The sequence below is a fragment of the Drosophila sechellia genome, chromosome 3R (genome assembly GCF_004382195.2).
Source record: "Drosophila sechellia strain sech25 chromosome 3R, ASM438219v1, whole genome shotgun sequence".
In the NCBI taxonomy this organism is placed as follows: domain Eukaryota; kingdom Metazoa; phylum Arthropoda; class Insecta; order Diptera; family Drosophilidae; genus Drosophila; species Drosophila sechellia.
The window spans coordinates 27,628,651-27,648,796 of NC_045952.1; the positions used below are offsets into that span (position 1 = coordinate 27,628,651).

A 20,146-nucleotide genomic window follows, 5' to 3' on the forward strand; every position below is an offset into this window, starting at 1 on the left:
AAAAACATGAACCTGCGAAACGCATGAAAGTGTCCGCAGTTCTATTTATGAAGATTTGCCAAAAATAAAGAGCTAATCGCAATTGTTTATGGAAACATACACTCCTGTGAGCAGTTCCTGACAGGCAAATGCCTTTGTTTCGGGCCTTGGTTACAAGCCAAATGAGCCGGCTTTGGTGTTGATTTCAAAATAAATGCTTTCGGGTTCCCAGGGACAGAGTGGGAAAATGTTGCCAGGATTTTCCAGCCTGGCAGACAGTGCAAATCCCCATTCTCGTGTAATTTATGCTCACTCGCAGCGAATGTGTGGCACAAATTCATCGGTTTAAGCCTGTTTTGGCCTCGGTTGGGAGCCCCCTCTGTAACGATTGCGATTAAGGATACTAGCATGTCCTGCGCGGAGAAACTCGTAAACGCGTGAGGCACTGGGGCGCAAATGATGTACGGGAAACATGTTGCATATTTATGCCAACGTATCTGCCCGATTTCCACACGCAAAGCGAGGAATTGTTTTTCGTTTTTCATAAATTCATGCGTTGTCAATTGGACGATGAGTATTCATTACACGGCGTATACGCAATACATTCCATGTGACTGCCTTCAGGCCCCCAAAATTGTGACAAAGAGGGACTTGGGGCCCTAAGAAGAGGTGATTGGTATGGCGTGGTGTGGTGATGTTGATGTTGATGGGACAAATGCCTGACACATGAAAGGCAGCCACGCACAAGGAAATTACAACCATGGTATCACAGCATCTACAACAACAGCAACGACCATAGCTGCCACAACGGATGTAGTCTCAACTTTACGGGTACAGTGAAAGTTCACTAATCGAGCACGGCTATCCGGGCAAGTTCATACGCCGCAGAGAACACAATTTGCTCACTAATTGCTAATTACTGGTGTAATGAAATCAAATTGGAGTTCATTCCATGGCACTTCTTTGTCCACGCTCCGCCTTTGTTTGGTGTTCTTTTGTTGCTGGCAATTACACACAGTTCACTGTACTCGTAACGAGGGATTACTCAGACACCGAACCAAGAAAGTAAGTTTAGTAATTTATACTTCACAATATTTAATTGGATATTTAAGTAGGCTACTTTTATTTTGGGAACCAATCCTCGAAATAAAATATTCTAAATGAATCACTTTCAGTTTGGGTTACATTCAAACTTTGAATTCACTGTAGTATGTGGGCCGTATTTGTTTTGCCGACGGCTGTACCGCATATTTTCGCATGCGGCAACGTGGCGTATGCGCAACGCAGCGGCCCACGCAAACTAGATAACCCTAATCAGGCTAAGATCGTGCTAATTAACATGACACAAGCATAAATCATTAGCCAGGTGTCCGGCTGACCCATCAACTGGGCTCCAGGATATACGGCGACTGGTCCAATAAATATTTTTTGCGCCGGAATCAGCCATTGTTTTAGCGTAAGCCTCAAGGACACGCGCTTGGGGCGTAAAACTAAGAAAATAAAACTACAAACAGTCGCAGAGAGCCAATTCAGAAATTCGTGCAATAAATTCAGCAAACAATGGCTAAGGACACACGTGTGCGTGTGTGTGTCTGTGCGTGTGTCAGTGTGTGTGTTGTTCGAGTATTTGCAGTAACAACAATGCATAGCCAAACATGGCTAAGCCAAACAATGGAAAAGCCGTCGGAACGAAGGCAAACAGCGCCAGTCCAAGTGGGCTCGAGCTCCACAGACGCTGCCAAAACGGAACGCACCCTGGCTTAGCGCCAGACGGATAGATACTACATTCAGATACAGATACAGATGAAACGCCGATACAGAAACAGTTGAACTTCCCTAAGTTGAATAACCAATTAATAGGAACTTTGAATTATGGCCAAAAAAAGGTTTAATCTGAGAGGCATATGGCTGTTGCTTGGCCACATTGAGTCGCACAACCATAACGCATGCTATTTTTTATAGCTGATAGTCTTAACTAACGACAATTGTGACTTTTTGGATGATTTTGAAGTTTTCGAATTTTGGTGAATTTTCGCATTTTTGGTAAGGGGTTACATCATAAAATTACCAAAAATCGAAAAAAAATTTTTTCAAAATTGTGAATGTTAATCTTTTATAAATGGTTTTAGTAGCTTATTAAAGTATTCCATTACGTTTTCCGATTAATTTTTTCATTTTTATGGTCAAAATACCTCTTTTTCAAGGGATTTTCAAGCTCTAACTTGGCCAAATTGTGACTTAAAACCATAAGGCACACTTTCTTTTACATCTAAGAGTCTATTCTAACTAAAAATAATGTCATTTGGTTGATTTGAAATTTTTCGATTTTTGCCAATTTTCGCATTTGTGGTAAGGGGTTACATCACAAAATTTCACAAAATCGTCAAATTTTTTTTCTCAAAACTTTAAATACTATTGTTTTTAAAATACATTTACGAGTTGAACAAGGTATGCCATTCCATTTTCTGATCAATATTTCAGTTTTTATGGCAAAATTACGAATTTGTTAGTGAGAAATTATCACTTGTATGCATGAAAACAAATAAATGAATATAAAAAATGGTGTTACAAGAGCAATGAATACGTAATTCGTTACACTTCTGCTTCAAAATTAAATAGACAGCCACATATGTTATTTTTGACATTGACCCCAGCTTTAATTTTCATAATGAGAATACGACATGTGCTCATTAATTGGCACATGGAAATATGTCACTGAGCCCATGTAAACATGAAAAAGCAAATGCACTGAATATTGGTGATTAGTTAGCGTTGAAAAAGCTCTGAGTAAATATTGACTTAAATTGATTGCTTCGACTGCATTCGCAATGCTTAATGTCTGAGTTTCGGAGGCCTGACTGTACTTGCTGCATGCTAAATTTTATTGATTGCTGATGGGAGCAATCTAAGTGGAGAATCTAAAGAGCAGAGCCAAACTGCAGTTCGTTTCGCATATTTTAAGCGGCCCCCCATTGATTGAGGCCAGAATCTTTGCGAATGCGTGCCATTACAGCAATTATTCGCCAAGATTTATGTGCTCGGAACAAATGGCTTGGCATTTGGCACACGACCACAGACACCAACTCGCACAAAGGACCAAAGGACGCAAGGACTGAAGGAGCAAAAGGACGAAGACGAATAACCGCACCATTGCTCTTGGCCAGCCATCTTGCAAGACACCCACACAATGGAGGCGCTTCAATGCGTTGCCTAATGGCCCCAAGATTCAGCAAAATTACACAATTAAATCCAATGATTAAATCCATAACTCAATGTCCGAAATGAACTCGAATCGATTTGGGGACAATGCATCTATCTTCGATGAAAATCCAGCAGCTCAAAGTCCAAAGCATAGGTTTGAATAATAAATATGCTAGGGTTGTTTAATCAGACGATTAGGATATAAACTTTTTCAGGCACTTTGGGACTTAACCAGGCCAAAATGCCAAGCCACAAATTGAGACCAGTCTCCAGTCTCAAGTCGCCATAATTAAATCAATGTTCTACCTTCCAACGAGACCTCAATTTGGGGCCAGTGATTGAATTGGAATTTGCAGTTCGGTTTTAGAATTAATTAAAGCCACGTCAGATATGAAAATATGACGCTGAGGTGAAAAATGCTGAGAGCAATGAAATTTACTAATTGGATTGCCCTCAACTCTTGCAACTTTCAGTGTGGCAAATTGAATGGGAATGCGTGGCGACCCGCGGGGAATCGCTCGAGAATTTTCCTGCGAAAATTAAACCCAAATGAAATGGCCGATTGAGCAATCAGTGGGCAAGAACATCGATTCGAGTCGATTACAGGTCGTTGGATGGATGCCATTGTCCTTCCTTCCTACCCTTTCGTTCCCAATCTCCCACCTTTCCAGTATCCAACTTCCGACGAGGATGCATTTCTGGGCGACCCGCTCCGTGAATCAAACCCTCGAGACGACTTGGGGGCGGGGCTACTGGGATATCGCCTCGAAGGTGGGGCATTGGAATGGAAAATAATAAAAAGTTTCCACCTATTTCTATTAAAAACTTGTTTGCCTCGCCGGTGAATTAAATTTGAAACTAAATTACACGCTCCGAAATAGAATTACTACCATGTTACCATGTTTGTATACCAATATAAAAGTGCGCTAGTTAATTCGTGACTCACTCCATTTCCCAGGCCGCGGAAAATCCGATCCATTTACCTGCGCTTACTTTTCCACCGAGTGTGAGTAATGCTTATCGCATTCATGGCTAAATTACGTTACATTTAGTTTTATATTTCAAATGGCCCCCCAGCAACGGTGTGTGTGTGTTTGTGAATAGCGTATATTAAAACTCAATTAAATATCGCATGTTGTCAAATTGCCCATCGCAGTGTATGCATAGCATATACAGCTTGGAAAAGCGAGCTCGGAAAATTCCTGGCTGCTGTTGCTCCTCATTATGAATTAATTTGGGCTCGCATTTCATTTCGGGCGGCGGGAAGGACCCAGATTACAAAGTGGATATACGAATGCCATTCCAAATATGAATGAATTATGATCGCTGGAACGAGACGAAACTGTTGAGCTTCGAGCTTCGAGCCAGGTGGATGGAGGCTTCGCAGGATTCGCCGGATTCGGGGCCATCGGTGGCGCCCTGGTTCCTTTTTCGGGTTGCCACGTGAAGGGCAATAAATAAATGGCGAAAAATGCGAAATACAATAAAGTATTGCCAGCGACCAAACAAACAAAGGTTACAAACACACACTAGGGGTAAAATGATATCAGATTTGGCAGAAAAAGATATTCAATTCGGACGAAACGGTTCCTTATAAGCCAAGTTCATCAGTGTCCAAAGCAAATATGTTTCCTTTTTCTTGAGATTGTATCTTAGAAGTTCCCAATGAAAAGGTAATCTACTTCCTGAAGATGCGTTTAGCTAAATGTCAAAATGTATGTAATCACTAGTAATTTGCGGCAGTGTACTGTGATGACGACGACAACAGCCAGGCGACTGGCGAGCGGAAATGGCGTGAGTTGTACACGTTGTAGGGGGCGTGTGGCGGGCACTTCCCCCACTCCTCCCACTCCTCCCACTCCTTCCTCCTACGTGTCTGCCCCCCACTGGATCCTTCAGCTCCGTTCGGCCGCCCAAAAGCAAACGCATTGAATCAAAGGAAATCACGAAACATGGCGTGGCAAGCGGCGGTTCCTGCAGACTGCCTTTGAGTCCATCGAGAAAGGGTAGCTGGCCTGGAAACTTCTGTGCCACCCCACCGCCCAATTAGCCCGCGAGGGTCGTGCCTTAAATACTGAAATGCTGAATGCTGAAATACCGAGTGGCGAATAAAGAGCCGGCGAAGATTTGCAGCTTGTCTTGGCGGGCGAATGTATGCATGTCCCATGCCCTTTGATAATAAATAAACTCGGGCCTTTGTCGTCGGGCGGCGCTTGCCTCTTGCCATTGTGCATTTCCGTTTCCGCTGCCAGCAGGGCGAAATGAGGGGGAGGAGGGAGGGGGCAGGAAAAGGAAGTGGGGGCGAGTTCAATGTAAACGGATTTCCATCGAGTTGCCATCGCAATTGATTCCAGCAGTTGAACGGAGTTCTTGGCAGTCGATGGGCAACTTTTAACCTTTGCCGCCTGACACATTATAAATAAATGGTTTGACTTTGCACAGCTTGCAGCTGTCATATATATTTCGATGTGCAAATGCCACATAACAATTGTGTGCACTATCACTCATGCGCCCCATCTGTGCGGTTGCCCCATGCAATATCACCCATACGCCCCGTGTGCAGCCAGCCAAAAGCGAAGCGAATACGAGTATATGAGCCCGGTTAATGAGTTTCTAATGTACGCAACGAGGCGTTCAGTGGGTGATTGTACTAAATCAGATATGTCAGCATGTCGCACACCAGCACGGTGATACTTTCTGATTCATCTGATTCCCTTTGGTCTGTGGGAAATTCAAAACGGATATCACCCTGTGTTCGATCTACTGCGCTCCGCTTTTATACTGCCGTTGATTTGCGAGGGCAATTTAAACGCAAATTCCCCGAGCAATAGAAATTTTAGCCATTAAATTCGCTTGCCATGCTGAAAGCCATCGACAATGCATCCGGCGTCGCATTCGCATTCGCTATTCGCAGTGAAATTCCCAATCCCGAACACAGTGCACTTTTACGTGTCGAACTAACGATGAATGTTGCAAATTATTGCCAGCCAGACAGGCAGGCAGATGGATATATTCAGGGAAGAACTTTACGCTCCAAGATACCTATGGAAAGTCATAAATATTTCAAGGAACAGGGTATTGTACCAAAAAGATACTTCTTTCTATGCAAATTTTTGGTGAGGCTGTTACATCCATATTGGTGTGCCTTAAAGAGCTCAAACTTGCAACATAATATAAGTTACCACGTTTCAACAACAAATTTTCATCGCCAATCATATCCCAGTTCAAAGTTATCAAAGGCGATTAGACCATTATCTGGATATACCCAAAAATACCCATCGATTTCTGCTCTCGGCATGCAAATCTTCCGCTTTTTGCAGTCGCTCGCCGGATGCAACTGCGGAAGTGGATGTGGCAGTGCTGGGATTGGATGGGATGCGATGGGATGGGATGGCGCCTCCGGAATGAATGAAAGTGCTGCAATATTTAACCTCTGCGTCGTGTGCAGGCCACGTGCGAAAAGTGGGGCTTGGGCGAGTGGCACATATAGCCACCAATGCGGAAGGAAAATGGGATTTTCCCAGGCTTAGGCACGGGAATCCACAAGCTCTGGAATCCATTTAGAGCGGCGTGAAGTGGCGCTAATCGAGTGCCGTTGGATGGTCATTGGTCATTATAATGCCTGCAACGCGCACTCCATTGATCACGCACGGAAAATAAAATATGTGCCGTTGGTGTACCATAAATAGAACACGGTCTAAAAGGTGGCATGCACTGAGAGAAATAAATGCTATGAACAACCTTAGATAATAATTCTGGCGGCTAATGATACATAGAACTGTGAAGGAGCCAGTTACTTAGTCATTCGTTTGAATACAGATATTATAGAAATGGTACCTAGTATCTAGTATCGTTATTTATATGTAGAAAGTCATTATAGTTTTTCCAAGTGCACGTCTGAGCCAAGTGTCGGGGGTGATAGACTGGCATATGCACTTGCCATGACATGGTTAATGTGACAACGACTGTTTGCACAGTTTGCTTAATATTCCACACGTGCTGCCGCACATATAAAGGACTATAAGCTGTACACATGTAGGATAATGACGGTGTCAGAGGTCGACTTCTCGACTACGAGCCACTCGACTCCTCGGTTCTGTGTCATCAGCGAAACGGGGCCAGTCGACCGCTGGCAATTGTATTATTTATCCTGGAGGTGCACACACACACACAGCGAAAGCCCCAGAGATGCGACATTTAGTTATCCTTAAGCTACTTAAAGGACAGACTCACCTTAGCCAAATTAATTAGTGCAATTAAGCTAACCACGCCTATGGGAAGCGCTGTCAGCCTTCGAAAGCTCTAGAAGTATTTGCCCGAAAATTAAGTATACGCCGTGGATAGCGCTGTACTTCATTGGCATTCATGCTGACCCACCGCAGCAGCCATTTGCCAGGGGAAAATCAAGCAGAAAGTTTCGAGCAAAAGGATTCAAATGTCGAAGCGAAACGATTTTCCAAGCAGCCAAACAATTTATCTTCACAGCACCGGAGCTGGCTGGCCTATAAAAATGGCAATCATTATTATAGTCATGTACCAGGCAATGGGGCGTTACGGCAATCAACGCCAGCGTCCCCGCCAGAGCTCCATAAATAAGCGCGCAATTTCAATTTTCAACAACGCCCCAGAGGAGCTCATACTCGAGCTGAGGAGGAGCTGAGGAGCTGAAGAGGCCCGAGAAGCGAAGACCGGAGACAGACGCAGGCCGCATCGAAGATTATATGGTATATGGCCTATATGGTAAATGGCAGGCAGGCCGTGGTGTGTATTTAAATGCATATTTTAATAGCCATAAAGCGGGCAGCTCGTCGGCCTAAACGGGAGGAGCCGCAAATGCCAGCGGGCGCACTTAAAGGCCTCCTCCATGCGGATTTCGATTGCGAGTCCGCCTTGGATACGGATACTTGGCCGGGACAAGGACGAATGCGCAACTAAAACAAGAGAAGCCTCCTCGTACAGGGAACGTCGTATATAAATTATAAACGCAAACTGTGCGACAAGGATTTCTGGTTGGGTTTTCGGGTTGCTATACGGCTTGTCTGCTCTTCCTACTCGCCTTTTTTCAGTTTTATTTCTGCCGGTCGACATGCGATTTCGATGGCAAATGATTTTGCATTTGCCTGAGCTGTGGAGTGTGGGGCTGGGGGTGGATTTGGCCCATAGGGCGGCAAATCGAAGCATAAACGGGCATGCCACATGGTGCAAGACGAAGGTCAAGGGTCATGCCGGCAGTCGGATCCCCTCGAAATTTACTGCAACACTTGCCGCCGGCCCAAAGGCATCACATTGTGCCATATACTTTGGTTGTATTTATAGGCTGGATGGAAATTGATGACGTCTCCATCGACCACGCCCCCTGCCTGCCCCCATATCCTCGATATCCTTCGGCTGCGCGATGTCATGCCGCATGCAGATTGTCGTGCAGCAAGTAGCGAAGTAACTGCCACTGCAATTGGAGTTACTTCACTGAAAGAATGGCGATCCTAAAGAATCGTATAGAAAGAGAATATCGGAAAATGTAGCCAAGTAAAGGTCTTTTAATAGATAGAAAATAACTATCCACTTCAACTTCTTTCGCCAGAGCTTGGCAAATGTATCTCAATCTAATCAAGGGTTTAAACTTCCTCTAAGTCTGAAAGATTCTTTAAATGCAGCTGACTTGTTTAAGATCTGAGTTACCCCCTTTTTCTTCAAGTGTTTGGAACGGCAACTGCCGCAAAGTCTGTGTTAGCCGGAATCGATCCGAAGGAGGAGCAGCGCAACTCGAGTCCTTATAACTTCACCCCACTGTGCATGTGCACATTCGCCAAACTCTGTGTGCCTGTGTGTGTGGCAAGGCGAGGTGTGTGCTGGTGTGAGTGGAGGCCAGACCATGGCCTATGCCGCATCCTTACGCCTATGGATATGCCACGCGATGTGATTGTGAATGCGAAAATGTGGCGACGCCGAGGGAAAGTTGGGCTCCCAGCGAAGTTCGCTTTGGTTTGGTTGGGTTCGGTTCGCATTGGTTTGGCTTGGCTTGGCTTTGCTGGGCTGCTGGCCCCAAAGCTTCTGGGCCAGGATGACGTAGTCCTCCGGCTGAAGTGTGTTAGTATGTCTGCCCTTCCAACTTGGGGTTGCACACACACACCAGCGCACAGCGTACCCAAACAGCCGCAACGAGGGTGCGAAGGGGCATTAAATGGTTCGTGTTTTCCCTGCCCTTTTTCATATTTTCATTTGTGCCTCATCTCGCCCGTTTGTCGCCCATATTGGGGTCGCCTGACGGTTCGTACTTTAAAAGCGCCATTTAGTCCGCGCACAGCCTAAATTATTAAAAGCAAATCCAACACACCGCACACAGGCAGTTCATTAAATTCAATGTATGCAAAATAGCGGCAACAAATACGGCAAAAGGCAATCTTCCGCCACCCACTCGGCCATCCAGCTGTTGTCATTTTCGAGCCACGAGCCCCAAAAAGAAACAAGTTAGCAAGGCAAGCTCATCATAATCATGTGCCTGCCAAGTGCAGGCGGAGAAAAGTGGGGCACTTTTGCAAGAAAAGATGAGAAAATGTTGGCATTTCATCAGAGCAACAAGATATTTCACACAAATCATCCATATTAATATCGCAGCAAGTCACATTTCCCAAATGAAAAATTCCATTGCCTACTTTTAGGCACTAATACAACTTTGGGCTCCAAATTGCTTTCAAATACAGAGAACTTCAAGATCTTGTATAGATTTCTGATAAGTTCGACTCTTTTTGGGTTATGAATTGGGTCTACCACAGTTTAACCAACAATTTGGTACCACTGCAGCTAGTTTTCGCTGCGTGTAGCAACTTTGCTGCGCAAATATGTTTCTCCAACTTCAATTTGAGTCCCAGGTAGTAAGTTTACCGCTGTGTGCGTGTGTTTGAGGGGCATGCCGTGTTACTGTTGCCGTCGCTGTGTGTGTGTGAGTTGACTTTTTTATGCGTCACGTGAGAATTTCCTTTATTATTATTTGACTTGGCTGCCTCGGTACATATCACGTATAATTCCGCAGAAAGGGCATTGATTTTTTTGATTTGCTTTCAGTTCGCTTCGCCATTCCCCCCTTTTCGTTTATTACTTTGATTGCTTTTCACTGTTTTCTTCGTTTTATTTTTTTTTTTGTTTCTTTTTTTTTTTTGGTTTGAGGGCATGGATACGCTGCAGTTTGTGCTTTTCTTTGCCCTGCTCAAGCAGAAAAATATTTGCTTGCCATTTATGTATATTCTTCTGTTTTCATCTCGTTTTTTGTTTGTGTTTGGCACTTTTTTTATTCTTGTTGCACGCTGTTCGGTTCATCACCACATTCGCACACTTACACACTCACTCACACTCATTCACTCACTCACACACACACACACACTCACGCGCGTAAGAAATATACTAGTAAAATACAAATTGCTCACAATTTCCTTTGCTCTAGATAGTTGTTGTTGCTGCTGCTGCTGCCTCGCACTGTTTGTTTGCCGCCCTGGATTTTCTCGGAAAACTCCACGACCACGCGCTTCGACGTCTGACCACGTTCTGAACCGAATTTCCCACAGCCTTGGTGGAAAGTTGGTGAGAAGTCTGCGAGGAAAAGTCACCATCAGGCGGCAGCCGCTTTCTGCTCTCACAGGACCTGCGCATTTCCCGCCTGCAGGTGACACACTTTTCCGCGCCAACCGTCGCCGATGAAGTGGATTTTCCGACCCCTACCCGGGCCACCTCTCCACCCCCCCTCTGCGCCAACAAGCTCCACTATTTACATGGCACATCGGTTTAAGGCGACTGGCAGTTTTCCTTCGTTTCCCCACTTTTTTCGTACTTTAGTTTGAAGTAAATTTCGCATGCATTGGCCGGAGGATGGGTGCACTGAAAGAAACAAGCTAGCAGCTTGCATAAATAGGTAGATGTTAATTGATAAAATATTTAGCTTACAAAGAGCTTTAAACTGAGTGAAAATTGAATGACTTGATGTAAATAGTGTATTTATATCAAAAAGATCACAGATCCTTGTACTTAGGATAATCATATATGATGAATAGATTAATAAAATAGAATTCTATAATATTTTTAGTCACCTATTATTTTTCTCTGTGTAGTGTAAAAAGACCTGGTGTGATGTGGCGCAAATGTCATTTTCAATGGCCGAAAATTTCGGGATGCTGCTGCCCAGTCCAGGGAGTTGAAAGTTCGCATTCGCCGCATCCATAATGGATGACATGTCCTTTCGGCCCGCTGATCCTTCGGTTAAAGCAAAGCCACCGGGTTAACTGACCTTTGCAGTGCGGCCAACTTGAAATGCAAATAGACGCCAATGCCCAATTGTAAAGTTCAGCAATCTAGCGTATTATTTATCACGTTTCAGCACAAACAAATTGCCAAAAGCAAACAATTTAGTTTTGAGCGGAAAAGTTGCTGACGCTGGCACGTGCAATTTGAATAATTAACCGAACATTTTAATTAATGAAACTAGTGTGTGAATTTGTGTGCCATTCGGTATGCTGTTTGAATAAAAAGAGATAATTAAAGTGAGCAGAAATAATTGTACACTCGATTTATATTTTTTATTTAGTTACCATTTTATATTAAAAAAGCTTATAATGAAAAGCAATTAAATCAGTGGACTTATAGGTAAATTTATAGCTAAAATATGCGGCGAAAATAGGAATTATTAAACAAAGCTGTTGTGTGCACCATTTGTTATAGTTTAATTGATAATTATTTCGCATAATTACTTCTCTTAATGAGTATAAACACTATTTTAAAACAATTCGAAATATGTATGCATTAAAGCAAATGTTTAAAGTTAAAGAGCTGTCTTAATTATTTCATTTGTATTCCAACTGACAGCAGCTGTTGCAATTATCCCACTTGCCAAAAACTAAAGTGAAAATGAGGTGGTGGAAAACCATATTCCACGGAGGAATGGCGTTGGCGGATCCCCGAAAGGAAACCGCCGACTGAAGCTGTGAAATGCGAAACGCAGCGGATTCAAAGGGGGAAAAGCGAACCGCCAGAAAAAAATCAGAAATCAGAAAAGGAAAAACCCAACCGGAGCCAACTCAATTCATTGAAATCAACGGCAACGGCGGCTGCCTGTCAATTAAAACATTAAAACGCGCTTAAAATGCAGCGAACAGGCGCAAACTAAACAAACTGCGGAACATTTTGCAGTGCGGACAGCATTTTCCAACATTTTCAGCGATTAGAAGCATAGAATTTCGCAATGGAGCACTTAGAGCAGCACCAGAGTTTCGGGCCCAGACTACCAAACCGAGCAAAGAAATCCGACTCGGCGACCAGGGGAGGGACTAATGTGTGACCCAGTTTGGATCACTGTGCAGGAAAGGAACTCTGTGTGTTTTGGCCATTTGCTTTTTGATCATTAAAAACTGGTTGGCCGCCGCCAGCTGAGCGCCCCACTACGTTTGCGGTCAGCTTAATAGCACCGCTGCGGCCATAAATTAGTCAAAGCAAATCTATTGGGATGGCAGCTGGCATCTGTCAATGATTTATTCGTGTCACATCATTCCGTGTTAGTTCTTTCGAGACTTAAAAACCGAATAAAATAATGATTTACAGTTGGGTCTTAGTGCAATTGTTTCGTAAAATTTAAGAAATCGAAGGCTATTAATTACTATTTATCATAACAGTTGATCAACAGCAAAGAGTTCTATAGGTAAAGCGTGGAATATTCGTTTATATTTTTGCATATTATTTACTTTTTTAAGAATAAGTTTTATCGTAGTCAAGAAAAAGATGATTTAGGGCACTGACTTCCCCAATAACTGGCTTTCTTGGATAGCTAAACGCTCCTATTTAACTACCCCCGACTGTGGCTATCTATCCACTTGGACCGCCCGCCCATGTCTTCGGCGGCAGCGGCGCTTGTGGCATTGCCGCCTGGGTTTATAAGCGGCCGGCAATGGCGGCGGCGAGCCGAGTTTCAGCGTCAGATTAGCCGAGAGCGCGCGCGTTTTTTCCCACGATCAGGAAAATCGAATTCCAGAGCCATGAAGGATCGATTCAAGTGGTTGTCGCTGGAGCTGCTCCTGCTGATAGGCGCCGCAGTCGCCTTTCCGGACGGCGCTCCGGCGGACACGTGCGTGAAGCAGCGGGCGAATCAGCCGAATCACGGCAAGGCCCGGAGTCAGCCGGCCCACTCGAATCCGTACGAGGTGGTGGCCGATGCGCAGACCTATCATCCCGGCCAGCAGATATCGGTGGTCATCTACCCGCACTCGGACCAGAGCACCGTCTTCCGGGGATTCTTCCTGCAGGCGCGCGATGCCAACTCGAACGAGTGGATCGGCGAGTGGGTGCAGAGCGAGAACACCAAGACCATTCCGGAGTGCTCGGCCATCACGCACTCGGACAACCGGGACAAGCTGGGTGCCAAGCTCATCTGGAAGGCACCGCAAAATAAGCGGGGCCATGTCTACTTCACGTAAGTAGATAACTATGGAGAGGAGTGGTATATATAGCTCAAGTCAATGGAACTATTGGAAAGATCTAGAATCTATAATCTAACTAACTTAAGTGTTGAGTAGTGCTCTTACAGTCACAGCAAACATACATCAATTCCTGCAGAACTTTAACTACCAACTTAATTTAATAAATGACCGCTTAGCACCCATTTTTTTGGACAGTTTCAATGAAGCACTTTGTCAAAAGTGGCTTCGTACAACACAGTTCGTGTCTTCTATGGGCCATCACCCTCGTAATAATCATCATTATCATTGGAGGCGGAGACGGTGGAAGTAGCATAAGCCGTGGCAACATCATCGTGGCCCGTGAAGGGATTCATTAATCATACGCCACGTTGACCCACATAATGCAATGCGCGGATAATTGTCAGGCGGACAAAAACTTGCCGAATAATCGCACAAAAGGCATTATGTAATTGATTTATTTGGAAAGAGCACACCCCCCATCAATGGTCCACAAAAAAGGCATCAAACGGCAAAGAAGCCGCACAGTGACAAGCTCAAAAAAGCCAAAGAAAAGCTGTCAATGCTTTTTATGCAACTTTGTCAACTTTGTCGCCAGATAACACTGGCCAACATAAGCAAGTGCCAACTGTGAATTAACCACACAAAACTTATTTTTCGGACACTTGTCTCATTTATCATTCTACCAAAACCAAAATATGCAAATATGGGAATTAATCACAAACAGACAGGGAAACTTTATGGACACATCTTGCACAAGCAACAAAATCTGAAATCAATCATCATAGTACACTAAGGGAATTAATGCCCAAAATATTAGCTATAAAATATATTATTTTCTCCTTAAACATTTGATAGAACTTGAAAGTACTGAGGTCCAGTGTCGCGTCTCACCTTAAAAATCATCTGCTGAAATTGCCCAATCATCATCTACTAACTATTTATAGACTCTCTGGCGAATAAATTAGACACAATCATGACTTGCGAGCAACCATAAGAATTAACATTTTCACTTTTCGCTGCAGGGGCACTGTGCTACAGGAGTACGGAACGTTTTGGAGCGACATTGTGAACAAAGTGCAGGCGGAGCGGCCATAACTGAAATTATGTACTTACTTTTAAGGCAGCCGGGCAATAAATCTTAAAAACCCTAATTAGTCAAAACGAAATTGTTGTTTGAGTATTTTTTCGACTGCCATTCACCATTCCGACGTCTTGGACCCCAAAGGCGCCCCATTGAGCTGTGCAATCAACATTACAGGGCAAAATTATTGGCTTTTTGGCTCAGCGTTTATGAATGACCAGCCCACATCCCAACGCCGGAAGAGGCGAACCAGTTCCCGCCGCCCACCACAGACAGCACCTTGCCACCCACATCCACCCACACCACTCCAAGTCCGAAATGGAACGCACGAGCCGAGCACGTTTAGGTTTCCAGACACGTTGGCCAGCTTCTCATAGGAAATTCGTTTTGGGTGCACCAGCAAATTGGAAACTCTAAGCACCTTTCAGGCTGGCTGTGCTATAAAGTAATTAGACGGCCAACGAAATTGGCCAAGACATAGGCCAAGATAAGTATACGTAGCATAGGTCCAAAGCACTTCTGATTGCCCTTTTACAATAGGAAGCGGATAAGGATAAGGCATCAGTTTGCAAATATGACCAGGCGTGCAAAAGAGTTCGCGGAATTCCTAATCGGCAGACGGTTTGGTTTGCTTGAAATTTACTACCAATTATGGTAGCCAATGTGTATATTAACTTACTTAAACATCAACTAGTCGTAAGCATCAACAAATAATTCATATATTCTATTAAAACCTATGAAATCGTAAACACACCGTCGCATGCATCGAAGCTCCACTGTGCAGTGCACTTACACATTTCGCTTGCAGCTTGTTTACTCGCCTGCGAACTCAGTCGCTCGCTTGTTATTGTCATTCCAGCGAAAAGTGCATGGCAACCCACGCTGGCTTGGGGGCGGGGCACACACGATGAAGTGGGGGGCGCACTGGGGAGCACTTTGTTTTCATGCGTTGCACATATGTAATTATATACGTTAGCCGACTTGTTTTGATCGAATTCGCCGTACCGCCCGCCTTTGTCTGGCTTCGTGGACTCCACAGGAGCGCAGTCCAGAATGGGCGGTTTGGAGTGGCATACCCTCCCGGGGGAGAATCCGTCCCTGGAGCAACCGAGTTCGTTGTCCAGTCGGGCGAGTTTGAGTCTGTTTTTCCGCACGCGTTTTGTTTACTGCCCGGTGACTTGTTGCTGCTCTCTGCGCCGCCTTCGTCTCGTTTATCAGCGATTGCGAATACTCGTACGGGCAGCTCAACACTTTAGTCAATACTTAGCCGCTTCCCAGAGAGGTTCATAGATCGCAGACGCACTACATAGTATCAGCATGGTTATCAACTTCGCCGCCGGTCCAGCCAAGTTGCCCGAAGAGGTCGGTGAAATGGGAGGCACCACTCCGTCACACACGTGACTTAAATCTGTAATAGTAACCTTGATTACATTGTAATCTCTAACTACTTATGTAGGTTCTGAAAGAGGTGCAGGAAAACCTTGTCAACTGCAATGGCAGCGGCATCTCGGTCATGGAGATGTCCCATCGCTCCAGCAACTACGCCAAGATCCACGATGCGACCATCAACGATCTTCGCGAGCTCCTCAATGTGCCCAGCAACTACAAGATCCTGCTGATGCAGGGCGGCGGCACCGGACAGTTCGCTGCAGTGGCTCTGAACTTGATTGGCAAGACAGGCACTGCTGATTATGTAATCACCGGCTCCTGGTCGGCCAAGGCGGCCAAGGAGGCGGCTCAGTACGGCACTGTGAACGCAGTGCTGTCTAAGTTGGCCAAGTATACAACTGTTCCACGACAGGAGACCTGGAAGCTGGACCCCAATGCCTCGTATGTCTACTACTGCGACAATGAGACCGTAGAGGGCGTTGAGTTCGACTTTGTGCCCGAGGTGCCAGCCGGTGTGCCACTCGTGGCCGATATGTCCTCCAACTTTCTCTCGCGTCCCTTCGATGTCTCCAAGTTTGGCGTCATCTATGCGGGAGCCCAGAAGAATATCGGACCAGCGGGCACCACGGTGATCATTGTCCGGGACGATTTGATAGGCAAGCACTTGAAGATCACGCCCTCCATCCTCAACTTTGAGCAGATGGACAAGAACAACTCACTGCTGAATACTCCGCCGACCTTTGGGTGAGCCCAGAATGATGCATAGCTGGTGAATTCTTTGTTAAACTTTCTCCTTGCAGCATCTATGTGATGGGGCTGGTTTTCAAGTGGATCAAGCGGAACGGAGGAGTCGCTGGTATGGCCAAGCTGGCAGCGGCTAAGTCCAAGCTGATTTACGACACCATCAACCAGTCGAATGGATTCTACTACTGTCCAGTGGATGTCAACGTGCGTTCGCGAATGAATGTGCCTTTCCGCATTGGCAGTGCCAGTGGAGATGATGCCCTGGAGAAGGAGTTCCTGAGCAAAGCCGAGGCCGAGGGCATGATCCAGTTGAAGGGTCATCGATCGGTGGGCGGCATTCGAGCCTCCCTCTACAATGCTGTAACGCTGGCGGAGACCCAACAGTTGACCAATCTGATGCTGGCCTTTTACAAGAACAATAAAAATTAACCGGGTTCATCTGTAATTTGTTAGTGTTTGATTTTACAAAAGGCCGCGTTGGCGAAAGATCTCGTCCAGCTTAAGCTCCAGGTTGGCGTTGGTTCCTCGCAGATTGTCCACCACCATTTTGGCCCAAATGAAGTACTGCTCACGACGCTCCTGGTAAGGAAATATGTAATACTTAAGTTTCAGTTTTTCAAAGCAAGCTGGGCCCGAGTACCTCTGTCCATCCTGTCGGTGTGTTGACTTGCAGATCCCTTAGGTTATCCAGTTTGTCGGCCAGCTTTATGAGCTTCGCTCTGCAGCTACTTTTGGCTGCATTTTTTATTTGCAGGCGTTTTCTCTCCTGTTTCTCCAGGGACTTGTCGTCCGTCACCTCCCTCACTAGTCCACAAACATCCGGTCCAAAGAGTTTCTCAACATCCTCGAAAGATGCGTCCGTATCCTCTACGACATCGTGCAGAAGTGCAGCCATTAGGACTCCTTCATCTGTGATGCAGGCCTCCACGGAGAGAATAGTGCTCACATTAATCACATGGTTCACATATGGGGTTTCCAGAGGGTCCTTGAAATACAAAAAGTTAGTATTTATGTTTTAAATATATAATATGTTGCGTTATAATAAGCTCACCTTGCGCCGTTGCTGCCGGTGCTTAAAAGCCGCATATTGCAGGCACTCCATGAATTTGGCAGATGGATATGTGGCCATTGTTACAAGAATTAATTAAATGAACGGGGCTTAAGTTCAAATTTAAAGTCTAAATTTTTTTGCTTTTTAGCTAACTCAAACTTTGTTTACATTTTTAACTAACAGCTGATTTAACAGACCGGCAAGAATCAATAACAGAGCAATTGTTCGTGCTTTACAGCACGGATGGTTAAGCCCTGGAAAACCTATCGATAAATAAAATGCGCGGCATTCATTTAAATTCAAAAACCTTTATTTAAACAGTTCACCAAACTTAGTCCTTTTTCTCGTTCTGGTTCTCGCACTTGTTGCACTCCTGCTCCTTGGCCTTGCGCACTGCCTTGGCGGCCTCCTCCGCCTCCCTTTTGGCCTGGGCCTCCAGTTCGGGAATGAAGAAAATCTTGCGAGACTTGAGCGTTGACCACTTGAAACGCTTGATGTAGTAGGAAATGCCAATCAAAAAGGCCGAAATCAGAGTAACCTTGATGAGCAGCAGGCGGCGTTCGTCGGTCTCCGGTTCTGAAGTCCACTTGAGGAAGACACACACATCCTTGGCAATTTGGGCGGCCGATGCAGGCACATTTGGATCTTCAAAGGAGACCACCTCATTGTCAACTACCTTGCCCATGGCAATCGCTCCACCCGAGAAGTACGGATTGAAGTACAGTCCATCACGAAGTGCGAAACCAGCCGGAGGATCACAGTAACCGGTGAGCAGGGAGAACACGTAATCCTCGCCGCCCTTGCGAGCCGACACAATATAGCTGAGATCCGGCGGATAGGAGCCATTGTTGGCGGAACGGGCCGCCTCCTCGTTGGCGTACGGAGAGGGGAAGTGATCGGACAGCTTGCCCGGGCGCTCGTAGTACTCGCCCTCCTCGTTGGGGCCATCTCGCACCGTGATGGCCTCCGCCTCGGCCTTGGCCTCCGCCTCCGTCATGCACACTCCCACCAGGTTGCGATAGGCCATGTACTGCAAGGAGTGGCAGGAGGAGCAGACCTCCTTGTAAACGGTGTAACCTCGGCGCACGCTCTCCTTGTCCAAGGCGGACAGAAGACCTTTGTGATTCCAGTGCTGGTGGGCCGGATGCACGCAGTCCGAGGATGCATCCACGCTGCTTTCCAGGGCGTAGATCAGCAGCCCTGCTGTTCCGGTTAGTGCTCCCAGGGCGCCCAGCAGCTTGCGATTTCCAGAAAAGCCGCTTCCACGACCCGGAAAACTTGTACGCGGTCGCACCGATGTCCGCTGTATGCTGCTCCTGGCCAGCTGGAACAGTTTGCTGTTTAGACTCCGGAATTTGTTGGCCATTTTCGGTCGGATTCAGCTTTATCTCTCAAAACGATTTATTTTCAATGTCAAGGCAACCAGTGTTGGAAAGCTCTGTCGACTGGGGTTGTCACCACTTCGGAAATATTCTGCCGGAATGGAATCACGTGTGTTGCGGTAAGGTAATATTTTAAAATTTAAATATACCAACATAATATACTAAATTATGGATCAAGTGAATGGCTTAAATGCAGTGATAACAATCATTGTGATCATTTTTAATGACAACATTCGGTATCAATTAAAGGATTAACGCTTAGAAACCTATCTTTACTGTACTCACCTATGGCAAAATATTAGACTTCCTCCTTTGGTGGCAAAAAATCGTCATTGCGAAGAAAATATGTAATTGTTTGGAAATATTGAAATGTGTAAAAGTATAAGCTTTTTCACAACAATTTTTTAATGACATTTCACACAAAGCTGGCAAGAGCAACCTTAATTACTAGTCAAGATACATATCGATCGAAATGCACTTAAAAACTCTGCTTAACTATTTCGTAAACATATAAGCCCCTTTCCCTTGTGTAACCAGTATTAAAAAAGTTAGTTTTTGGAACTACAGAGAAGGAAGGATGCTTAGAAATCCCAGCGCAGACTTTCTTCCACATCAAACCCAGCTCAGTTAGATTCTTATCGTTGATCTTTCCCCATAAAGCATATGTAAACCAAAAACCCACCCAAATTGCTGTTATTCTTCACAGCTAAAAGGTTGAATCAACGTTTTTCTCTATTGTTGTAACGATCGCCTCCTTCTGGGTTTCTTTCCTGTCCAACGAGCGGAGCAACTGAAAAATACAGAAAAAAAGCAAATGCCAGGGCACTTTCATTTGTTATCTGGCTCAGTAATCTGTAAATCTGTA

The 20,146-nt window shown here is 45.2% G+C and overlaps 5 protein-coding genes across 9 annotated transcripts in view; 2 read left to right on the plus strand and 3 right to left on the minus strand.

The window, feature by feature from the left end:
* LOC6612668 overlaps window positions 1-10,718 on the minus strand; it is a 22,427-nt gene extending 11,709 nt beyond the window's left edge. For all 5 annotated transcript variants that reach the window (XM_032723519.1, XM_032723518.1, XM_032723517.1 and 2 more), the window contains exon 1: window positions 10,602-10,718. The gene's annotated coding sequence lies outside the window, so the exon portion shown is untranslated. The remainder of the gene's footprint in view (window positions 1-10,601) is intronic.
* Window positions 10,719-13,114: 2,396 nt separating this feature from the next.
* On the plus strand, window positions 13,115-14,800 carry LOC6612669 (putative defense protein 3). The gene is made up of 2 exons (XM_002037137.2): window positions 13,115-13,627; window positions 14,657-14,800. Exons 1-2 carry the CDS (start codon window positions 13,194-13,196, stop codon window positions 14,727-14,729), a joined length of 507 nt encoding a protein of 168 aa, XP_002037173.1. The 5' UTR covers window positions 13,115-13,193; the 3' UTR covers window positions 14,730-14,800.
* Window positions 14,801-15,966: 1,166 nt separating this feature from the next.
* Window positions 15,967-17,293, plus strand: LOC6612670 (probable phosphoserine aminotransferase). The gene is made up of 3 exons (XM_002037138.2): window positions 15,967-16,077; window positions 16,172-16,848; window positions 16,905-17,293. Exons 1-3 carry the CDS (start codon window positions 16,033-16,035, stop codon window positions 17,275-17,277), a joined length of 1,095 nt encoding a protein of 364 aa, XP_002037174.1. The 5' UTR covers window positions 15,967-16,032; the 3' UTR covers window positions 17,278-17,293.
* Window positions 17,274-18,082, minus strand: LOC6612671 (guanosine-3',5'-bis(diphosphate) 3'-pyrophosphohydrolase MESH1). Its single transcript, XM_002037139.2, has 3 exons — window positions 17,900-18,082; window positions 17,489-17,833; window positions 17,274-17,427 (listed from the first exon to the last, which is right to left on the minus strand). Exons 1-3 carry the CDS (start codon window positions 17,975-17,977, stop codon window positions 17,311-17,313), a joined length of 540 nt encoding a protein of 179 aa, XP_002037175.1. The 5' UTR covers window positions 17,978-18,082; the 3' UTR covers window positions 17,274-17,310.
* A 115-nt stretch (window positions 18,083-18,197) lies between these two features.
* On the minus strand, window positions 18,198-19,702 carry LOC6612672 (cytochrome c1, heme protein, mitochondrial). Its single transcript, XM_002037140.2, has 2 exons — window positions 19,567-19,702; window positions 18,198-19,372 (listed from the first exon to the last, which is right to left on the minus strand). Exon 2 carries the CDS (start codon window positions 19,263-19,265, stop codon window positions 18,231-18,233), a length of 1,035 nt encoding a protein of 344 aa, XP_002037176.1. The 5' UTR covers window positions 19,266-19,372; window positions 19,567-19,702; the 3' UTR covers window positions 18,198-18,230.
* Between the last annotated feature and the right edge of the window lie 444 nt (window positions 19,703-20,146).